Source organism: Herpailurus yagouaroundi, unplaced genomic scaffold (genome assembly GCF_014898765.1).
Source record: "Herpailurus yagouaroundi ecotype Mexico unplaced genomic scaffold, PumYag 163, whole genome shotgun sequence".
NCBI lineage: Eukaryota > Metazoa > Chordata > Mammalia > Carnivora > Felidae > Herpailurus > Herpailurus yagouaroundi.
In genome coordinates this window covers 49,934,073-49,954,573 of record NW_024412404.1, presented here as the reverse complement: position 1 = coordinate 49,954,573, position 20,501 = coordinate 49,934,073, and the positions used below count along the sequence as shown (strand labels likewise).

The 20,501-nt window shown below is 41.6% G+C and overlaps 2 protein-coding genes across 9 annotated transcripts in view; one reads left to right on the top strand and one right to left on the bottom strand.

Annotated features, from left to right (window-relative positions):
- Positions 1 to 15,379, bottom strand: part of VTI1A (vesicle transport through interaction with t-SNAREs 1A) — a 352,044-nt gene extending 336,665 nt beyond the window's left edge. For all 5 annotated transcript variants that reach the window (XM_040486442.1, XM_040486443.1, XM_040486445.1 and 2 more), the window contains exons 1-2: positions 14,883 to 15,379; positions 4,193 to 4,251 (exon numbers count right to left, since the gene is read on the bottom strand). In XM_040486442.1, the coding sequence (XP_040342376.1) occupies positions 4,193 to 4,251; positions 14,883 to 14,976 (153 nt within the window). In that variant the 5' untranslated portion in view covers positions 14,977 to 15,379. The remainder of the gene's footprint in view (positions 1 to 4,192; positions 4,252 to 14,882) is intronic.
- A 34-nt stretch (positions 15,380 to 15,413) lies between these two features.
- Positions 15,414 to 20,501, top strand: part of ZDHHC6 (zDHHC palmitoyltransferase 6) — an 18,556-nt gene continuing 13,468 nt past the window's right edge. Inside the window, exons 1-3 of one of the 4 annotated variants that reach the window (XM_040486440.1) lie at positions 15,414 to 15,529; positions 16,869 to 17,349; positions 19,109 to 19,200. In XM_040486440.1, coding sequence (XP_040342374.1) covers positions 17,083 to 17,349; positions 19,109 to 19,200 — 359 coding nt within the window. In that variant the 5' untranslated portion in view covers positions 15,414 to 15,529; positions 16,869 to 17,082. Of the gene's footprint in view, positions 15,636 to 16,868; positions 17,350 to 19,108; positions 19,201 to 20,501 lie in introns of those variants that run through there. The other 3 variants (XM_040486439.1, XM_040486438.1, XM_040486441.1) reach the window with 3 other exon arrangements.

Sequence of the window (20,501 nt, the reverse complement as noted above, 5' to 3'; positions counted from 1 at the left end):
GTTGAAATGATTTAGTCCCAATTCCTCATTTTCCACTGGAGGAGCCGGGCTGAGGGAGCTAGCTGCCCATGATCAAGTAACAATGGGACTGCTTCTGTGCTTAACTTTTGTTTAGGTCAACAAATAGTTACTGAGTTAGTGACACACAGAGTGACAAAGCACTCACTTTGCCAAGAATGTTTTTTAGAACATATGCATTAATCCAAATATCCTCAATAATAACAATTTTAATACCTTCGGCGTGTCCTATCATTCAATCCAACCCAACCTCGGTGGTCTTTTGACCCCAAACTACCAGGACTATGGGAACCTAAAACAAACCATTATTTCTACCCTTTCTATAAAAGGCCAGCTCAGACTTAGTCATTTGGTGAAAATTCTTCTGGAAACTCTTTTCTGATTAGGGAAATCACATGCCAACCAATATGTGATCTCAGCCTCCAGCCGGACTCCTACTTTATAACCATGTTGATAATAGAGTTAAATGGATACAGTAATATGCTAAATTACACAAAGCTCACTGAAATTACAGCAGCATACTTTTCAATAATCTGTCACTAATAACACTTTGGAAACAACACGCGAGCATGTAAAGAGAGGTGATACAGAAACAGGGTGATAATTAAGAACACAGGCTTTTGATTCAGATGCCGGTGTCCACATCATAGGCTCCACTATTTACTAGTCATGCACCTTTGGACCGGTTTATTAAGTTATCTGGGCCTTACTTTCTCATTTCTATAAATAGTATGTCTTCTGTAGGACAGCTGTGAAGATTATAAGGCGTAATTCTCATAATGTGCTTACAACAGTGTCTCTTGCTTGATAATCGCCAGATTAATGTGAAGAATCGTAGAGGTGATTACTGATGAAGAAGAAGAAATAGAGCAAGTACGACACAAGGTATCAGAGGTAGCTTCTTTATACTTGGCATTAAAAAACAAAAACCAACAACAGCAGCAAATTGGCTCCGGCCATGTCTAATAAACTCACATCCAAAAACGCTGCTATATATTTTACCTTTTCAAGTATTCTAGGGGCGCCTGGGTGGCTCAGTCGGTTAAGCGTCCGACTTCAGCTCAGGTCATGACCTCACGGTCCATGGGTTCGAGCCCCACATCGGGCTCTGTGCTGACAGCTCAGAGCCTGGAGCCTGCTTCGGATTCTGTGTCTCCCTCTCTCTCTGCCCCTCCCCTGCTTGCATTCTGTCTGTCTCTCTTTCAAAAATACATAAACATTAAAAAAATTTAAAAAAAATAAAGTATTCTAATGAGTTATTTCCCTAACTACTCTAAGCTTATCACTTATATACCCCTTACTCGCCCAGCATTAGGGACTGAATAATAGCAGCACTCAGATGCCCAGAATACCATGTTTCAATTCACAGGCCTTAATTTTTATTAAAAAAAAAAAAAAAAAAAGAAAGAAAGAAAGAAGAGAGAGAGAGAGAGAGAGAGAGAGAGACATAGTTTTAATTAGGGTTGACTTAAGTGGTGACCACTTAAATTATTACCATATCTCTACATAAATGTGAAGCACCAATAAATTAGTTACTCAGCAAGGCAATTATTTCACTTCTCTGAAATCATTATTAAGTCCTTAGTGCTTACAGGGTGAGCAGAATCATCCAAGTAACTGCCAAAGTACATGTAAGTGAAAATCCGAGAGTTGACTTTACTTTTGTTTAAGGCATTTTATAAAGACACTGGAAATGAAATTAAAAGGAGGCAAGAAAGAAAAAAAGGAAACACACAGCAAGCACTTCAAATGACACCAGCAATAAGGCTAACGTGAGCTTGGCTTCATGTTGTCACAACATTCACGTGGCCAACATAAAGCGGGAGACATGGTAAACCCAAGACTAGCAGTGTCCAAGAGATTAACACAAACCGATCGTTCAGCAGAAACACAAGTAATCCTGATAAGCAAAATCAAAAACAAGTGTTTCTGCCAGGGTCCTCATCCAAAGGAGAGAGTGTAATACACTGAGAGTATCCTTAACAAGGTTGTCATCAGAGTTAAGCAAATTCGCTGTCTGATCATGTTCAACAAACAGAAACACATATCTTAGACAGAATTCTTTAGGTTAGTTATAAGCTCCATTAGGTATAACTATGTTTTATACTTCTTGGTACAGTAAAATCTTGGCTCTTAGGAAACCAGCTTTCTAACATCATTAAGTAACTTGATGGCTCCAAAAGAAGGTCAACAAACCAAAACACAGTTTTTGATGCAAAAGAACTGCTCCTAAGAACTCAACACTATAAGCCGTCAACTCAGGATCCAAACAACTGACTACTTGTACAGTTCCATTCAGAATGCGCTTGCCAGCTGGAAGGCAGGACAGTCCTGACTCGCAGCCACGCTGTGTAGAAGGTCAGTCTTGTTACACGAAGGCCAGGAAGCATGAGAGAAAGAGTCGAATATAAAAAGAAAAGAAAGTACGGGGAAAAGCATTTGAGAAAAGGGGGCAACTTTCAAAACTGAGGCAGACATTCGAAGCTGGAGTTGGACGCAAAGCTGCCACTGTAGAGGCAGTGACAGCACAGCAGAGATGAGAAGCTGCTCTTGCAGGGTCCGGAGAGCATCCGACACTCTGATGGCTAGAATAGAGCCGGCGACAGAGAAGACAAAGTAGCGGCTGTGCAACTCGCTGCCTCCGCGCCCAAAGTCACGGAGCAAAGGTCTGCTGTGTGGTGGGGAATGACAGCCACCTATTTCTTCAGACCCTCTAAAACAGCAGCCCCTTGTGTATGACCCTGTCAAGAAAAGTAACTCAGTTGAATAACTCTGGAAATGCTCCATGCTTTAGCTGGCCCCTATAGTCCCTTCTTAGAGATCCATAATGCCTCTTAGCCTACTTACGGGTCCAAGAGGATTCTGCAGAAAAACAACAACCAAAAAAGATGCCACCCTCCAATTCTATTTAAGCCAGCTAGTTTCCCAAACTTATTTGACCTGGCAACAGCAGTCACCAGAAACACACTCGGGGAATCTGTTGTAAGGATATTAGCAAGCGGGTACCGAAGGAACACCAGGCAGTGCCCTTCAGTATGTAGGGAAGCAACACTCTCATTTAGGACCCCATTGCGGCCACAAGCAGAGTCGCGTTTGTAAAGCTTGGCTTTAAAACCCCAAACTGGGAAACAACACCTTTTCAAACTTTTTGTTCCTTGATGTGCAAATATATTTATATCAAAAAGCAGAAGATAAGCCAGAGCTCTGGGTATAGCCTGTTTAAATACAAGCTCTTACCCCACCACTTGTAGCGTAGGACCTCAAAGTTACATAATCTTTCGGGGCCTCAGTTTCCCCACCTACAGAACAGGAGCAATAATGGCACTGAGAATCACTCCTCTGTGGGTCTCTCACATTCCCACATCTTGCTGGGCACGTCAGGAATACAAGGCCCTGACTGCTCCTTTCAAGCCATTTCTCAGGGTTGTATTTATAGGGAACAGCCCTGGGGGAGGAAATAATGGGCCCCTCCGGGACAAACAGCAGGCTTGCTCACAGGCTGCTACAAAGCAAGGCATTTCCCAGGCTCCAGGTTCTTTTCCCGGAAGGTATTCTGCTGTCGGCAGACATTCTTCCAGGCAAACCCGCGTCACTCCTGTGGGAACTGGGGCTCAGGGAACTGAGGCAATTGTGCTGAGACTCGGGTGGCATCTTTTGCTGTAATAAAGTTCTTTTGCTTTATTTGCTTTATTTTGCTTTGTTCGGTCAGAGGACCGAGGAATCTCCTGTCTTCCACCAGCATCCATGACACTATCGCAAACTTAGCTGTCACAAAGCAAGAGGGGAACATCTCAGGTCCTTAACACTTTTTGACAGACAGCCTTTGTCTCACAGCGCTTGTGTGAACATTAAATATGATAAAGCAAGTAATGTGTTTAACCCAGTGCCTGGTACTGAGTATGCCTTTAACAAGCATTAGCTATTTATACCTATTAGGAAACGTATTATGAAGGAAAATAAAGGGGAGTCACTTAATGCGTCACCTTCATTAAGAAGAATAAAATCCCAAGAGACTATTAAATTCTCTTCAATGGAAAAACTGATGACTTCGGAATTATAAACTGCTAATCGGAAATGTGTCACGTTTCTACAGTGTACAAAGCAGACTAGAGGAAGGCATCGGCATAAACGGCTCTGGGTTGATGTGAAAACATATCACTGAGTCTGCACATACCAATTCTTTCGCTTCTTCGAGCTGTTTCTCCACGTGGCCAACCATCTGCTTCTTCTCATCTGAAACAAACAAGAATACCAAGGAATTGCTAAGGATACACATAAACTTTAAATTGTATTAACCCATGAGTTAAATGGGTGATGAGTTAAGGAGGGCACTTGTGGTGGTGAGCACTGGGTGCTGTATGTAAGTGATGAATCACAAAATTCTCTACATCAAAACTAATATTACACTGTATGCTAATTAACTGGAATTTAAATAAAACTTGAAAAAAAGGTACATTAAAAAAAACAAACAATTCCTAAAACTGGGTGTGATCTTAAAATCCTTTAAAAGATCATACTTGTAGGCAGCATGGGTGGCTCAGATGGTTAAGCGTCCGACTTCAGCTCAGGTCACGATCTCACGGTTCGTGAGTTTGAGCCCCGCATCAGGCTCTGTGCTGACAGCTCAGAGCCTGGAGCCTGCTTTGGATTCTGAACTATTGATTCTGAACTGGATTCAGAACTATTGATTCTTTTATTTTTTTAAATTGTTTTTTAACATGTATTTATTTTCAAGAGACAGAGACAGAGTGCGAGTGGGGGAGGGGCAGAGAGAGAGGGAGACGCCAAATCTGAAGCAGGCTCCAGCCTCTGAGCTGTCAGCGCAGAGCCCAACGTGGGGCTTGAACCCACCAACAGTGAGATCATGACCTGAAGTCGGACACTTAACCAACTGAGCCACCCAGGTGCCCCAAGAACTATTGATTCTAAACCCAAAGTCATTACTTACTTGCTGGCTGTGGGATCCTAGATAAGAGTTTTTTTTTTTTTTTTTTCTGAGACTCAGTTTGTACTGTCTAAAATGGAAATTTTAGGACTGGATTCTTTTTAGCTCACAAGGCTGATGCAAGTAAACTTACTTTTAAATTATGAAGTGCTAAGTCTCTGGATGTAGTTCATTCAAACTTCACCACCATCAAGTTATAATTCAACTATACTTCCCTTTTCCGAGAGACATGTCCTAGCAGATATTTTCAGAAAACTTCTCCCTGCCCCCATTCCAAAACAATCAGTCCATTTATTCAGAGACGGAACCTAAGTTTTGTGCTAAGTGAATTTACTGAACAATTTACAGTTTCGTGTCTAACACCCTTCTTTTCTCAGGCAGTAACCTCACTCTTTTGAGGCTTTCCTCTTCACCAAGCAGGTCAATGGGAGATTCTATCTCCTTCTATGATCCTGCCCCTTTGATCACAGTGACCTAGCAAAGGATGGGCTTCTCAACCTAGTTGGACCAATCCCAGTAGCTCAATCCCTCTTGCCACACTCTTCTGGGGGGGTGGAAGTGGAGCAGGGATATAACTCAAGCAGACCAATCAAAGTCCTACAGCAATAGCAAAATCTTTTCCTCTCTCATGGTAGAGTTATGACAACATAAGTCTAGAAGCTGTTGGCATCCATTGTTTGAGCTACAAGAAGCAAGTTACTTTGCAGTGGTTGAGAATGAAGTCTATACTTAGAAACAAAGCTGAGGGATAGGTATTAGGTAGGGAGGGAGGTAGATTAGGTACGTAGATTTAGTTAATTAGTTTCTGGTTCCAGATAACTCTGACACAGGTTTTGCTTGACTTTATCATGATTTGTTTTCTTGAATTAACAGATTTCTTTTTTTGTTTTTAATGTTTAATCTTTGAGAGAGAGAGAAAGCACGCACATGCACACGAGTGGACAAGGGGGCAGAAGGGGGTGGGTGGTGGAGAGAGGACCTGAAGCAGGCTCTGTGCTGACAGCAGACAGCCCAGTGCAGGGCTTGAACTCATGATGACCGTGAGATCATGACCTGAGCCAAAACCAAGAGTCAGACACTTAACTGATTGGGCCATCCAGCTGTCCCTTCTTTTTCTTTATTTAAAGTTAGGTGTTTTGTTTTTTTTTTAAATTTTTTTAACGTTTATTTATCTTTGAGACAGAGAGAGACAGAGCATGAACTGGGGAGGGACAGAGAGAGGGAGACACAGAATTTGAAACAGGCTCCAGGCTCTGAGCTGTGAGCACAGAGCCCGACGCGGGGCTCGAACTCACGGACCGTGAAATCATGACCTGAGCCGAAGTCGGCCGCTTAACTGACTGAGCCACCCAGGCGCCCCAAAGTTAGGTTTTTGTGAACCTAATGACTATTGACTAATACAAGAAACTAGAGAAATCATGAAGCTTGAAATGGGTACATTTAGTGGCTGACTAGCCCTTCAGAAGGATCGTCAACACTAAGTAGGGAATGTTCAGTAGAAGTTATCATTTTACTAGAATAATGAGGTTCTGCTAATCCCAACCCCTTCCCTTTGATCCCCCTAAACTACGGGGCTAGCTATCACGTATGTTTTGTATACACTCCAAACATTTCACCCTAAGAAAAATGCACATTTGAAATTAAAATTTTGTTTGATTTTGCTTCTTTGAAAAAGTTAAGCCTACATATGGCCAGGTTAAAATTTTAGTACATGACCCCAAATCTATTTCCTTCTGGCACATATGAATCTGCCCAATATCTCCATAAGTTATAATAGAACCACACTGTATTTTTGTGATAGAACAGAATATGAAATAAGACAAGCCCATCCTGGACCAAGAGTGAGATTATGAATTTACGGTTCAGAAGGAACATCTTGTTTTCTTTAAGGTGCTAAATCCATGCATAAGTCCATGCTTATTAGTCCAGAACTAATAAGCAACAGTTTTTCTCACAAAACAAAACAAAACCAGAAGCCTTCCTTGTCCTGTATTTCCCTGTGCTAATGTCTCTCTCTTGTACCCACAGTCACAATTGGCTTCCTCATCTCCCATTTCCTCCCTATAATCTTGCTCTCATCCCCCACCATTCTACTGAAGTGACTCTTAAGTCTGATGACCTTTCCTTTGCTCAAACAAATGGGACACTCTCTGGTCCTACGTTTCCTTAATCTTGTGGCATCAGACCTCCTGCTCCTCCCATCCTGTCACTTTTTCATCTCCTGGCTTCCACAACACTCTGATTCTGTGATCCTCCTACAGGCTCACTTCTGTCTCCATGTCCTCTGCCGGCATCCATTCCCTCCATTTATCCTTTAAGTGTTGGTGTTCCTTGGAGTTCAGTCTTTGCTTTTCTTCTCTTATGACTATTGCCTATGTCCCTGGACAATTTCATCCCACTACCATTTTTAAGCTCCCATATTACACATTTATGATCCCAAATCTTTGTCTCTAATCCTGATATATTTCCAGGACCCAAGACCTTTAATCCCAATGGCTATGCCCACCTCCACTGTGACTACCTGGCAAACTGCTATTCAAAACTCACTTCAGAAATCACCATCTCTTCAAAGCCTTTCCTAACCCAACAAAAAAGTTAGTCACTCTCCCTTACAGAAACACCTAGAACTCTTACCTGAGTCCAATAATTTATCTATCACACTTACCATCTCCTAGGTTGGGGGCTTTGGGAATACAGGATTCATGTCTTGATTATCTTTATAGTCCTAAAATCTAGCACTGAGACTGTCATATGATCAGTTCTTGAAAAATGACGATTAATTGAATAAATAATGCAGGATGGTGTAAACATTGACAAAAGAAGCGAGGCTACCAACCCTGCCTTCATACTTGCTCCTCTCTACCATTTAATCTCCCCCAAACCTGGCTATGATTGCATCACTTGAGCCTAGCAGTCAAGGTGTTCCACATTCCAGATCCAAGCAACCTGTCCAACTTTATTTCCAACTACTAGCTCTCTAGTGTGTACTCTACGTGCTAAGCAGACAATTGATTTTTACCCAAACACATCTCTCTCTTATTTTTGTTTCCCGCTCCAACCCTTTGTTTAAGCTACCATTTAGGACTCTGTGGCTGAATCTAAAAGAATTGAGTCTGGCTAATAACCTAAGCCAAAAAAGGGAATATATTAGAAAGACAGCTATTAGAATTAGAAGCGGGAAATCTTATTAGAACACACTGGAGTGACTCATAGAGTCAATGGTAAACATGAGCCCCCAAGCTCGGAAAGGACAGTTCCCGGGGTGGCTCGAGTACCAAGGGAGCAGGAACTCACTGACAGTCTCTGCAAAGGGAGGGTCTCGAACAGCGAGGCCAACTCTCTTCTCTGCTCACTCTGCTCATGATTCGAATCCCAGCAAACATTCTAGGAATGCACTCACGTGGGTAATGTGTTCACCTCTTGATCTGGATAGGTGGCCTGTCAATTCCACCAAGACTGGGTTGAGGTAGTTCCTCAATGGAAAATTGAGGTGCTGCTACCAGAAGATAGAATGGAGGATTCTGGGGACCCCAAAAACAACAGATACCTACTGCGCCCACTTTTTGCAACCTCTTTGAATATACCCTTTCCCCATTTTTTTTGTCTGCTAAATCCCACCTATCCTTCCAGGTGATTTCCTGGGACCGATGTTATCCCCTCTGAACTCCCAGACCTCTGTCCTCTGCTCTAGTGGCTCTGATGGTCATTAGAAACTGGTGTAGTTGTCTCTTCACCCTCATTTCCAGCTCCTTGGAGGCAGAGACCACTCTTCACATGTCTTTGTCCTAATGCTGTATTTCTCACATCTTTAAGAAAAGAATGAAAAGGTGATGATTTAGGAGGAAAGCATGAATGAAGAAGAAAGGAAAGAAAGAAAGACTGAATCAGGTGACCTTGGAAATATCTACCAACATTAAGTTTTGGCAACCTTCTAGCATAATTCATATGTATTCCCAAGAAAGCTTCATGCTTTCCACGCCAATGGCATCCCCTTTACAAATGGCATGTTCCTAAGATTCAGAACTTCATAACTAACAGCTATCATTAGTTTCACAGGGCTGTGTGTTGAACATTATCACAGTCAACCCTCAAGACAACCCTTTGGAGACACTAGCATTATCTCATTCTCAGGCAAGCAAACAAACTCAGAGTGATTAAAGAATTTCTCCAAAGTTAAACGGCTAGTAAGTTGCAGAGTTGGAACTCCAACAAGGTCTGCTTTCCAGAACTGAGTCTTCACCACTGATACCCTACATAAAATGCACTATATGAACAAATGTCATCACCTTTTTTGTATATAGCCTTGATGAATGCTGATATACACCTAAGTCTTTGCATAGCATGACCTTCCCTTGCCCACTCGATATTAGCACAAGTGCCTCGTGCTTGTGTTACACACAAACCTACATAGTATGATTTTTTGCCAGTAATAAAAGAAGGTCTTCGCGAGCCTTGCACACCCCCTATAAAGTAGTGCAAGTGTCAGAGAGAACTTGATTTCAGTTGCTGCTACCTGTCTTTGTGCAATGCAGGTATTTTTAGAGAAAACAGCAGTGAAAATTATGTACTGGGAAATGCGGAGTGAAAGTACTAACAGAGGAACTTTTTATATTAGAGAACTTGAAAATGGATATGTTACTAATGCTACACTATGTAGCATGGTGGAGAATGGTCACTAGTGAAACAAAGCCATTCTAGAATGATCCATGTAATAACAGATTAGAGTTGGAGACAGCAATACGAACTCGTGTTTAACTTAACATAGATGGTTACACATACAAATATTTTTTGGTATGTATACATACGTGATTCACTGTACACACATGCATTTCCTTGTCTTTCAGCTGAGGGACCAGAAGCAATAAAACCCCAGGAGCTATGGGCATACCTAGTGTCCAGATCTTGGTTGCTAACACCATTTCTCAATAAAAGGAAGTTGGATTCCTTGTAGAAATGGCTGATCTAGGGCTGGTATGGGAAAAGCACAAGATGATGTTGGAGTACCCTGGAGAGTAAGACAGTGCTAAAAAGGAAAAACCAAAAACCAAACCTGCAATAATAGGGGTATATGAAGAGTACACAGAAGCCAGCTGAAGGGGCTTCCCATGGTCAAAGCTGGAACAATGTGAGCAACAAAATAAAGTAGTGTTGGAATACAAGAGAAGAAAAAAATAAAAGCATGAATCCGTGGATATAAATGACGGAATAAGCAAATGGAGAAGAACAGACAAAATCTCCCCTGCAGAGAATCCCAAATGATTAACACAGATGCTAAGCCTTCGAGGAGGTGGAGTCTGATGCCCACCTCCTGAGGTGTGGGCTATGCATATGGTTTCCTTCCAAAGAATATGGAAAAGAGGAGAAAGAGTAACTTTACAGTGGAGAAACCTGACAAACACTACCTCAGCCAGGTGATCAAAGTTAGCATCAGTAGTGATAAATTAAGTTACAGTATATATTCTTGATGGAATGTGATGAAAATCATGCTTTATTTCTGTCTTCCCCCAAACCTGTAACTCCAGCCTGATCACGAGAAAGGCATCAGGCTAATCCCAACTGAGGATCATTCTAGAGAATGTCCTACCAGGACTCCTCCAAACTGAAGTCTAGAGAAAAGCCTGAGAAAGTTGTCACAGCTAAGAAGAACATAAGAAGCCATGATTAATAAATGTCTTGTAGTATCCTCGATTGGATCCTATAATAGTAAAAGGACATCAGGTAAAACAAACGAATAAACAAAGCAAAAGGGAATCTGAACAAAGTACTGCATGGACTTCTTAATTGTAATGTATCAATATGGGTTCACTGGCTGCAACAACAAACGTATCATACTAACATAAGATGTTAATAAAGAAAACTGAGCATGAGATACACAGGGTTCTCTATATTATCTTTGTGATTTTTTTCTATAAATCTAAATGTGTTCTAAAATTAAAAGTTATTTTAAAAAAATCAATGAAGGCTTTACTCAGGTTAACTGAATTGTTGAAGGGCAAGAGGTCCCTCTGGGATTAGAGTGTGGGTATGGGATTAGAGTATAGCTATTTCAATTTACTGTGCACCCGGGTTCCTGAACTAGAACTGGAACCATCTCTTCAACTCTAACTCTCTAGAACAACAGAAATGTAATGCATGCAAATCGCACGTGAAATTTTATATTTTCTAGTATCCACATCTTAAAAAGTAAAGATAAACAAGTAAAATTAGTTGTAATACATGTATATATTTAGTTTTAGTAATATTTAGCCCAATATATTCAAAATATTATCATTTCGCTCTGCAGCCACATTTCAAGTGTCCAGTAGCTACATGTGGACATTACAGCTCCAGAGCCACATGTATTTTAAGCAAACCACAGTATTCATAAATAAAAGCAGACTTTTCTGAATTCTCCCTCCTACAAACACTACAACTTACAGAGGCAAGAGAGAGTCATGGAACATTTATGGCTTCTTCCATTCACAGCTATGCCTAGATGGTTTCCAAAAGCCTCCAAGGAGTGGCATAACTCATGAGCAAGACTTGAGAATTTTCTTCCAGAAAGGATACCTGTCTTGTCCCATCACTTTCCCTTCTTTTCCCTGCCTCCCTTCTAGATATCACGAGTTCGAAGCCCAATTTCCATTTCACATCCAAAAGACCGTGATCATTCACATCCTTTCAAATGTAGGCATTCTTCAAGAGAGATTCACCTAACTCTAGTCTAGGCAGAAAAGGAAGCAAGAATTGAGGTCCAAGTTTCCTTTAAGAGTTTAATTAATACCACAAAGTCTGAGAAGCTGGGTCCTGTCTAACCCTGCCAGCTGTTCTTCAGCAGTGTTAATAACATCGCTAATAGCTCATTTATCACGCACTTTTTCTGGTGAAAACAAAATGTGCTACTGTGTTCCAGACTTTCTTTCATTTGATTTTTACCACACTCTAAGTAAGGTTGAAGCAATTACCTCCTCTCGCCAATTTAAAGATGGAGGAAGCAGGCTTAAAGGGACCAAGCAATTTGCTCAAGATTGAACATCTCGCGAGTAGCAGAACAGGTGCCATGTGTGAATCTCACAAAGTGGTAGGATTCACAAAAGATCACTTATCTCTCTGCAAATGGTGAAGTAAGCATATAATTGCAAAAGAACATTTTATTTAAGATTCTTGAGGAAGCCTCCCTGATGTAATGGCAGCTTTGTACCTGTAAAGCATCCTCCCACTTAGGATTCATCACCAGAAGAAAAGGAACTTCCCAATTAGTATTAGGTATGTTTCTACCCATCCATTTTCCTGACTTTACCACCGAACACTAATCATTAAAATTAAATTCCAAATACAGTGCCATAAGAATATTACCAAGAGAGGGACTGATCTCTTTCATTAGTCCAAGTACCAAAATTATTTAAATTCAAACACTTCAGTCTAGGAACAAAGTCTCTTTATTGTTTTAAAACATACCACAGAGTAATCAAATTTCTTTTATAAAATAAAGTTTTAAAGTACTCCATCTTTTCTATTCTCTCTGGAAGTAACACTTTAATACATTGTGTATGCACAGCACAGGTTAAAGTTCATAGCAATCAATTCTACTCACTCTACTTCCATTTAAATAAGTTAGTAAGTTGGGGAAATAAACTGCTTTGGCTGTGAAGTGTGTTCCAATTGTAAACTTTTTAACTCAAGTAAATTACAGTTCATCTCCTCTAAGTCAACCACTAATGATGTTCTGATGGGGAGGGACTGTAATTACTTTTAATTATACTGTTTTTCTCATGGCTGTACACACTGATGGTCCAGAGACATATCTGAAATTCATAACTGCACTGGATATATTTTTTCATTTTTTCTATTTATCAATTAGAAACAGATTATAAAGAGAGCAAGTATAAGTAACTATTAAGAGGAAAACTACTACATTTTTAAGAATTACTATCATTCAATTAGTCAAGTCAGTAAGCATTTCTCCAGTGCCAGCTCTATGGTCCTTTTTCAATTCCAAATGTAACTGCTATGTTTGGGCCTAACGCCACACTACACGTAAGGTGAGTCAAGGCTTTATTTTTAAGGTACCTAAATCAGAGGTTTCCTTCAAAATGGTAAGAATCATTACATTAAAACATAAAGACGAGGAAGAAGAAAACTGTAACAAAAACTGTTTTCTTGGAAACAGCTTTTACAACTTTGCACCCATGTATGACTTTGTTACTTTATAAAACACCTTCTTAACACAAAAGCTATTCGCCCAAGCAGAAAATGCTTCTTTGTTAAAACTGTTACAATCAAAAATGAACAAAAATCCAACTGAAACCACAAGTCCTGATACTCTGCGACTCTGGAACTCAAGTCAAAGGAAGTCGCCTCCAGCAACACCGACAACAAAAATCAAGATGGTCTTGGGCAGTGGAGAAAAGCGCAACTGAAGAGAAGAGGCGAGGTGATGTATCATGAAGTGATGAGGCCATCAGCCACTCTCTCCACGAAAGTCTCTGAGGCAGCAGAGCTCGGTGGTACGCCACCTTGATTCTCTCCTCTTGTTCCCTCACTTGGGCTCATAAACCTCTTTAAGACATCATCCACCTCTCCAGAACTAACTGGGACTTCAGGGGATGAGTGGGGTGTCAGTTCAGAGATCCTGGTCTCAAGCAAATGTCCCTATTAATAGAAAAAGGGTCAGGGGAGGGGAAAGAAAAACGAAGAAATAAAGGAAGAACATTATTTATAAACACACAAGTTTGGGGAAAGTAGGGAAAGAAGAACGACAACTTAGGTCCAGCAGAAATTATTCTGGCATCAAGGACTGGCTAACAAGGCGGGAATAGGGAAGCTGCCCACTAGTTCACAGATCAGTGAGCACCCTCTTTTCTGCACACTATACCCCAGAGCCAAGGTAGGGTCAAGTGCAGAAAACAGTTCAGTTTCCCCAGCAAAACTAGGCCACAAGTAACAATCTTACCTGCAACTAACTACTCAAATTAAATATGTACTTAGAGAAAGATAAATCCTAAAACAATGTCTCAGAATAAAAAAACAAAAACAAAAAACCCAAGTATATGTGTATTCAACTGTTTATTTACTTAAACGTCTTTTTGAGCTCTTTCTAAGTAAATGCCAAGGAAATCAAACATAGCTCCCACATTCAGAGTTGACAGATTAGCATGGCAAGTAAGATATGCTAAAACTTCTAAAACAAGAACAAGAACACTTCTCGACGGGATATGTGGAATCCTAAAAGTGAGAAAAATTATCCTGTACCAAGTTTTACATAAAAGTGGGTTGCAGTCTTCCAAGAAGGATGAGAAATAAGAAATGGGGTTGGGGGTATGAAAAATACTAACGATTATAGCAGCTAACACCAAAAAAGGGCTTTCCCTATGTTAAATCACTTAATCTCCACAACAACTCTATTGACATGTACAGTTCTCACCATTTTACCAAGAAGGAAAGTTGAGAGAGGTTTAAGAAACTTTTTAAGTGCCACGACTCTTAAGTGGCAGAGTGGGGTTTTGAATCCAGGCACCATAGCTCTTAATCCTACTTGGCCGAACGTAATAGTATTATTACCAACAAAACAACGGTAGTGCATATTGCAGACCTACGATCTAGGTACGTTCATTCATTCTCTTGTAATACTCACATCTCTACTTTACAAATGAAACAAAACAAAATAGAACAAAAAACGAAGACTCAGAGAAACGTTCCCAAGGTTGTACAAGTAACAAGGCGGCGAAGTCCAGATTCCAGCCCAGAAGGCTCAAATACCGAAGGCTCTTTTCGCGGCACTCCACAACCCAGCCTGGATTCTGCCTTTACCCTCAAGCAGGTCAGACTGCTTCGCCCCGGAAGGGCCCCTGAACCACCTAGCGCCTCAGAGACGCTCCACAGCCCGCGAGCCTCGGCGCCCTCGGGGCCACCCCCGCGCGGCCGGGGTCAGGGCTCTCACCAGGAGGGAGTCGAGGGACCCTCGCAATCTTGCTGGTGATCTCTGCCGTGAGCACCGCGAAGTCCTGCTCGTAGCCTTCGAAATCGGATGACATGGCGGCTCCGGAGTGATCGGCCCGGGCCGAGGCCCAGGTCGTGGCAGAGGCCACGCGGGACAGAGGAACACGGTGTAAGGACCCCGGAGGCGGCCTCGACCGCAGAGCGGAGAACCGGGGACAGCTCCCAGCCGGGCCGCTTCCTGGTTGTTCGTCGCAATCTCAGTCCTCCGGAAATTGGCCTGCATGCGTTTTTAATTGCCCGCTCGGACTTCCAAGATTTAAAAAAATTCGCTAAGGAAAAGCACTTCTGTTAGTGCCCCCCAAAGCCTCGAAAATCTGCGCGTTCTCATGGATCACTGGAAGCATTTTTGGCCCCTCCACTTTCTGGAAAGCGGCTCTGGCTCCCCAAGCTCTAAGTCCCAGGAACCTGCTTCCCGAGGGAAGTCTGATGCGGCGAACCTGCCGGAAGTGGCTGTTACGGAGACCGCGCACCGGGCGGGAGCAGCAGAGCAGCTGTGAGAGCGCTGGCGGAGAGGCAGACTGGTGGGGGCAGGTCCCGCACTCCAGCTTCTTGCAACCGGGATTTGCTTTCTGCTTGCGCTGGACTGAGGTACCCATGATGGAGTTATCCGAGGAGGAGAAAACCTGTTCCGGGTGAGCCCAGGCCGCCCCGGAAATGCGATGGCCGAGGAGCGGGCACCAAGGACCAAACTGAGGTGGGAGTCAAGGCGAGGGATGTAACTATGATTCTGGCCGTCTTCACCCCATCCGAGTGAGCCCAGAATCTCCAGAAGGTTGAAACCAGCCACGCTTGCCAGTACGGTCCTCCCCCGAGTGAGGATTTCTAAGCGCTCTGCTCCAGACACGGGCGGGAAACTGAGGCACAAGGCGATGGCATCTGTTGCGTGAAAGTCGTTATTACCCTGTAACTCAGCTCTTCCCTTGACTCACTGCAGTCTGGTCGGAAATACCCTTCCACCGATCTTCCGGCCCTCGCCGGCCCGCCTTCCCTGCCCCTCGCTCCAGAGGCACTTCCTCGTCTTTTTTCTCAAATACTTTAATCCATGTTCCTTCTCTTGTGTGCCTCCAGTCACGACTTCGCACACACCTCTGTCTCCCCGGTCCGCCCCTCCCCTCCTTTCACTCTGGCTTTGCTTTCACTCGCTCGCCTCTTTACCTTTGGCCCAAATAGATCCTTATGTTGGGGTTTGGGGGCAACCGCAGGCAAATGTGTAGACCCTGCCGGGCTCATACTTGACACTTTGAGACTCGGCAAGAGGCAGTTTAGAGCTCTGTGAAAGGAATTAGATGGTTTGGTTTCTAGTCTAGGTTCAGCTGTTACTTGTGAACTTTGTGCAATCGCTTAGCCTTTCCAAACCAATTTCCGGATTCAGTCAACCTTTAAAGCCCTGCTCCAGCTCTAAAATTCTCAGTCTCCTCCAACCACCCACTAAAGACAATCACAGTTACCTGTCAGGTTGGAAACAAAGAAATAAAAACAACTATTTTAGAATCACGTATCCAGTTTACTCGCAGTTCAGACTTGAGCCCTATTTTGGATCAGATAAAAATACAGTAAAACCTTGGATTGGGAGTAACTTGTTCTGCAAATGTTCCGCAAGAGGGGCAAACATTTCCAATACATTTTAACTCGGTAAATGAGCAATGTCTTGCAATAGGAGTAGTAGGTGATGTGGAATGTCACATGGTCACAACTGAGTCAATGGTTCTTGAAATTCATTTTGATATACCAGTGCTTTGGACTACAAGCATGTTTCCGGAAGGAATTATGCTCGCAAACCAAGGTTTTACTGGCAGTTCCTTTTGCCATTTGATAAGGTACTCATTCCATAGCACATGTGAGATGCTTTTGTTTAAGTGGTTATTGGAGTTAAATATGGTATATAATAAAATTTTTTCACTGAACTTTCTCATTTTGTTTTCTTTAGATGGGGTTTCAAGCCAAGATACTGGATTCTTCTAGTTAAGATAAAGAGCTCTGAGTGTGTAACAGTGGAAATGTCATAATCTGCATTAACATCCCACAACTTGAAGGCATGACAATTAAGGAACACTCATGGACTTGTGGCACATGGAAATGTGTGCACAGAAAAAGGAAATCTGTGATTTTCTAAAAGTAGGAAGGCATTCTTCCTCACCAAAATGGGTGCATTCTGCTCAGTTATCAAGTTTGAAAATCTCCAAGAATTAAAGAGACTGTGTCACTGGGGTCCCATCATAGCCCTTGGTGTTATAGCAATATGTTCTACGATGGCCATGATTGACTCTGTGTTGTGGTATTGGCCTTTACATACAACTGGAGGAAGCGTGAATTTCATCATGTTGATAAATTGGACTGTCATGATTCTTTATAATTACTTCAATGCCATGTTTATTGGTCCTGGCTTTGTCCCTTTGGGGTGGAAACCGGTAAGAAAAAGATCTCTTAAGATAAGGAACTCTAATGATAATCATGTATTTAGTTTATGATTTATCTGCTAACCAATAATATCAAACACAACATACTTTTCGCGTTGGTAGAGTCTAAGCATATTCTAATTACTGATCATTTAAAGTCAAAGAATTTATTTTGTATCTACTTGAAAATATTCATCTAAATCAGTACTTCCCAGAGAGATTTTGTTGAATACTTGTACTTCATTAAAAGGAAAGAAAAAGAAAAATGGAGGGGCTGGTGAGTCCATAGTCCTAAATTTAAGAACCACTGCATATAATTTCACAATGCAATTTGGCTAGGATCTTATAATTTCACAATGCAATTTGGCTAGGATCTTTTTTTTTCTTAATTTTTTTAAATGTTCATTTGCTTTTGAGAAAGAAAGAGAGCGTGGGTGGGGGAGGGGCAGAGAGAGAGGGAGATACAGAATCCGAAGCAGGCGCCAGGCTCTGAGCCATCAGCACAGAGCCTGATGTGGGACTCGAACTCACAAATTGCGAGATCACGTCCTGAGCCGAAGTCGGACGCCACGCAGGCGTCCCTAGGATCTTTTTTTATGTAATACATTAACAGCCCTCAGAACTGAGAACAAGTCTTTAGAAATTGGTGACTTAAATCGTAGTTTTCAAATCAATGTTAAAATCATAACATTAGGAAGTAACAGTATGAATCAATTTATGGCTTTTTAAAAATTGTAGCAAGTTTATACTCATGAATTTCCATATTCCTTGCTCATGGGCACCACCTGGTAGCTTATTAGAAATGAAAAATCTTGGGCTCCACTCCAGACCTACGAATCAGAATCAGCATTTAACAAAATCCCCAGATGATTCTTAGGTACATTGTGTTGGAGAAACACTAGTGTTCTGTTTAAAGTGAGTACAAAGATGAGTAAGACGAATTTTTGTTCTGAAAAATCTTATAATTGAGGAGAGAAACCAAGGTAACTTGTGTAAGTAATTACACTATGGAGAAGAATGTGATGAGTGCTGTTGAAGCTAGAAGGAAGTGAGCCTTTTTAGCTGTGGACCTGAAGGAGGAGTGTAAATTTCCATAAATGGGAAAGAAGGCATTTCAGGCATATAGTCTGAAATGACAGACGGGTTATGTACTGCAAATTAGGCTGAAACAAAGGCAGATTCTGGAGGGCCTTAAACACATGAGGAATTCTTAGACTATAGGAAGGTATTAGAGGTTTTCAAGTGAAGCTCTGACATAATCAGAGTCATATTGTAGGAATATTATTCTGACAGTAGTTTGGATTGGAGAGAAACTGTAGTACAGGACAGTAGTTTGAAATGATTGAAATAGTGCAAGGAGGGGTGGGGAACCAGATTTCCTAAAGAGTATCAACTCTGATGTTTGAATATCCACTTCAAAATACCTGCCAAGTTTACAGCTACCTTTTTTCTGAACTCCTACAAAGATTCTACAAAGATTTTGGAAAAGTAAAACCAGCTACAATCAGTGATGATGGGTTTGGGTGGAGCATGGGGAAGAGAAATGAAAAGTGACTTCTGGGTAATTGGAATAGTGATGCTGCTGTTACCAGAAACTCATTATTTAAAAGTATTTCTGCTCAGATAAAAGGGCAGGAAATAAGCAAGTTCAGATTCCATCCTTATCCCCATCCCCCATAAAATCAAACCTTACGAAAGCATTTTCATAAGGCTTAACCTATTACTTAGGATCAGATATCTGATGGATTTTTGTTTGTATTTTGCTATCAAGGAAAATTCTCAGGATAGCATGTACCTCCAGTATTGCAAAGTCTGCCAAGCATACAAGGCTCCACGGTCACATCACTGCAGAAAGTGTAACAGGTACTGTATGTCTTTGCTACTCACTGGGGACTGATCAACGTGGTGACTGGTCTCCTGTTGTTGTTCTTTCTGTCACATCAGTCCTAGTCTTATTCTCTGCAAGGTGGCTTCTTTATAAAAAACACTGTCAAAATACTTCTGTCCATATCTCCATTGTAGTCTTAAGTTATCAATTCTGATAATAAGTAAATAATCCTCACTCTTTTTTGTTATAAGTGAAAAGCTTTTATTTATTTACTTACTTACTTACTTACTTACTTACTTACTTACTTACTTACTTATTTGGAAAAATACACGTTTACTTTGCTTCTTACCCTGCCAAGAGTGAAAAGTTATGCCTCCAAGTTGTTTCTATAGGTCAGGATTAATCATGCTTGTCTTCTGTCATGTTAACTAGCTTTAGAATTGTTCTGAGTCTAAACTATAAAGGAGACCTGCTTTTTCCATTATTTTGGTTGACTAACATTTACACTTTATCCGTATCTAATAAATGAATTCAGGTGCATATTATCACAAGTGTTTAATATAAAAAAAAGCAATGGAAAGAAACTGAATCACTATAAAAATATGAAATAAACTGGTACCTTTTTATTTAAAAAAAAATTTTTTTTTCAACGTTTATTTATTTTTGGGACAGAGAGAGACAGAGCATGAACGGGGGAGGGGCAGAGAGAGAGGGAGACACAGAATCGGAAACAGGCTCCAGGCTCTGAGCCATCAGCCCAGAGCCTGACGCGGGGCTCAAACTCTCGGAATGCGAGATCGTGACCTGGCTGAAGTTGGACGCTTAACCGACTGCGCCACCCAGGCACCCCCCTTTTTATTTTTTTAATTTAATTTCTTAATTTTTATTTTAAAGAGAGCAAGTGGGGGAAAGGGGCAGAGGGAGGGTGAGAAAACCTTAAGCAGCTTAATGCTCAGTGTGGAGCCTGATACAAGGCTCAATTCCAAGACCCTGGGACCATAAGCTGAGCTGAAATCAGGAGTCAGACGCTCAACCTACTGTGCCACCCAGGTGCCCCTGGCACCTTTTTAAATAAACAGCTATTCCACTAATTAGAAGTATGTGATAAGAGTGTTGAGGTTTAGGAGAACGTTTGTAGCAAATAAAAGTTTGGTATGAGGCCAGGAAATTTTCTTCTAGCAACAAGGGAAGGAAGCTCAGTAAGACTTTGCTTGTTATACCACACCTTATATTCCATAGTTAGTATGCTTAGCTCAGAGATTCCACATCTAAAGGATGTGGAAGGAAGGAAGGAAGGAAGGAAGGAAGGAAGGAAGGAAGGAAGGAAGGAAGGAAG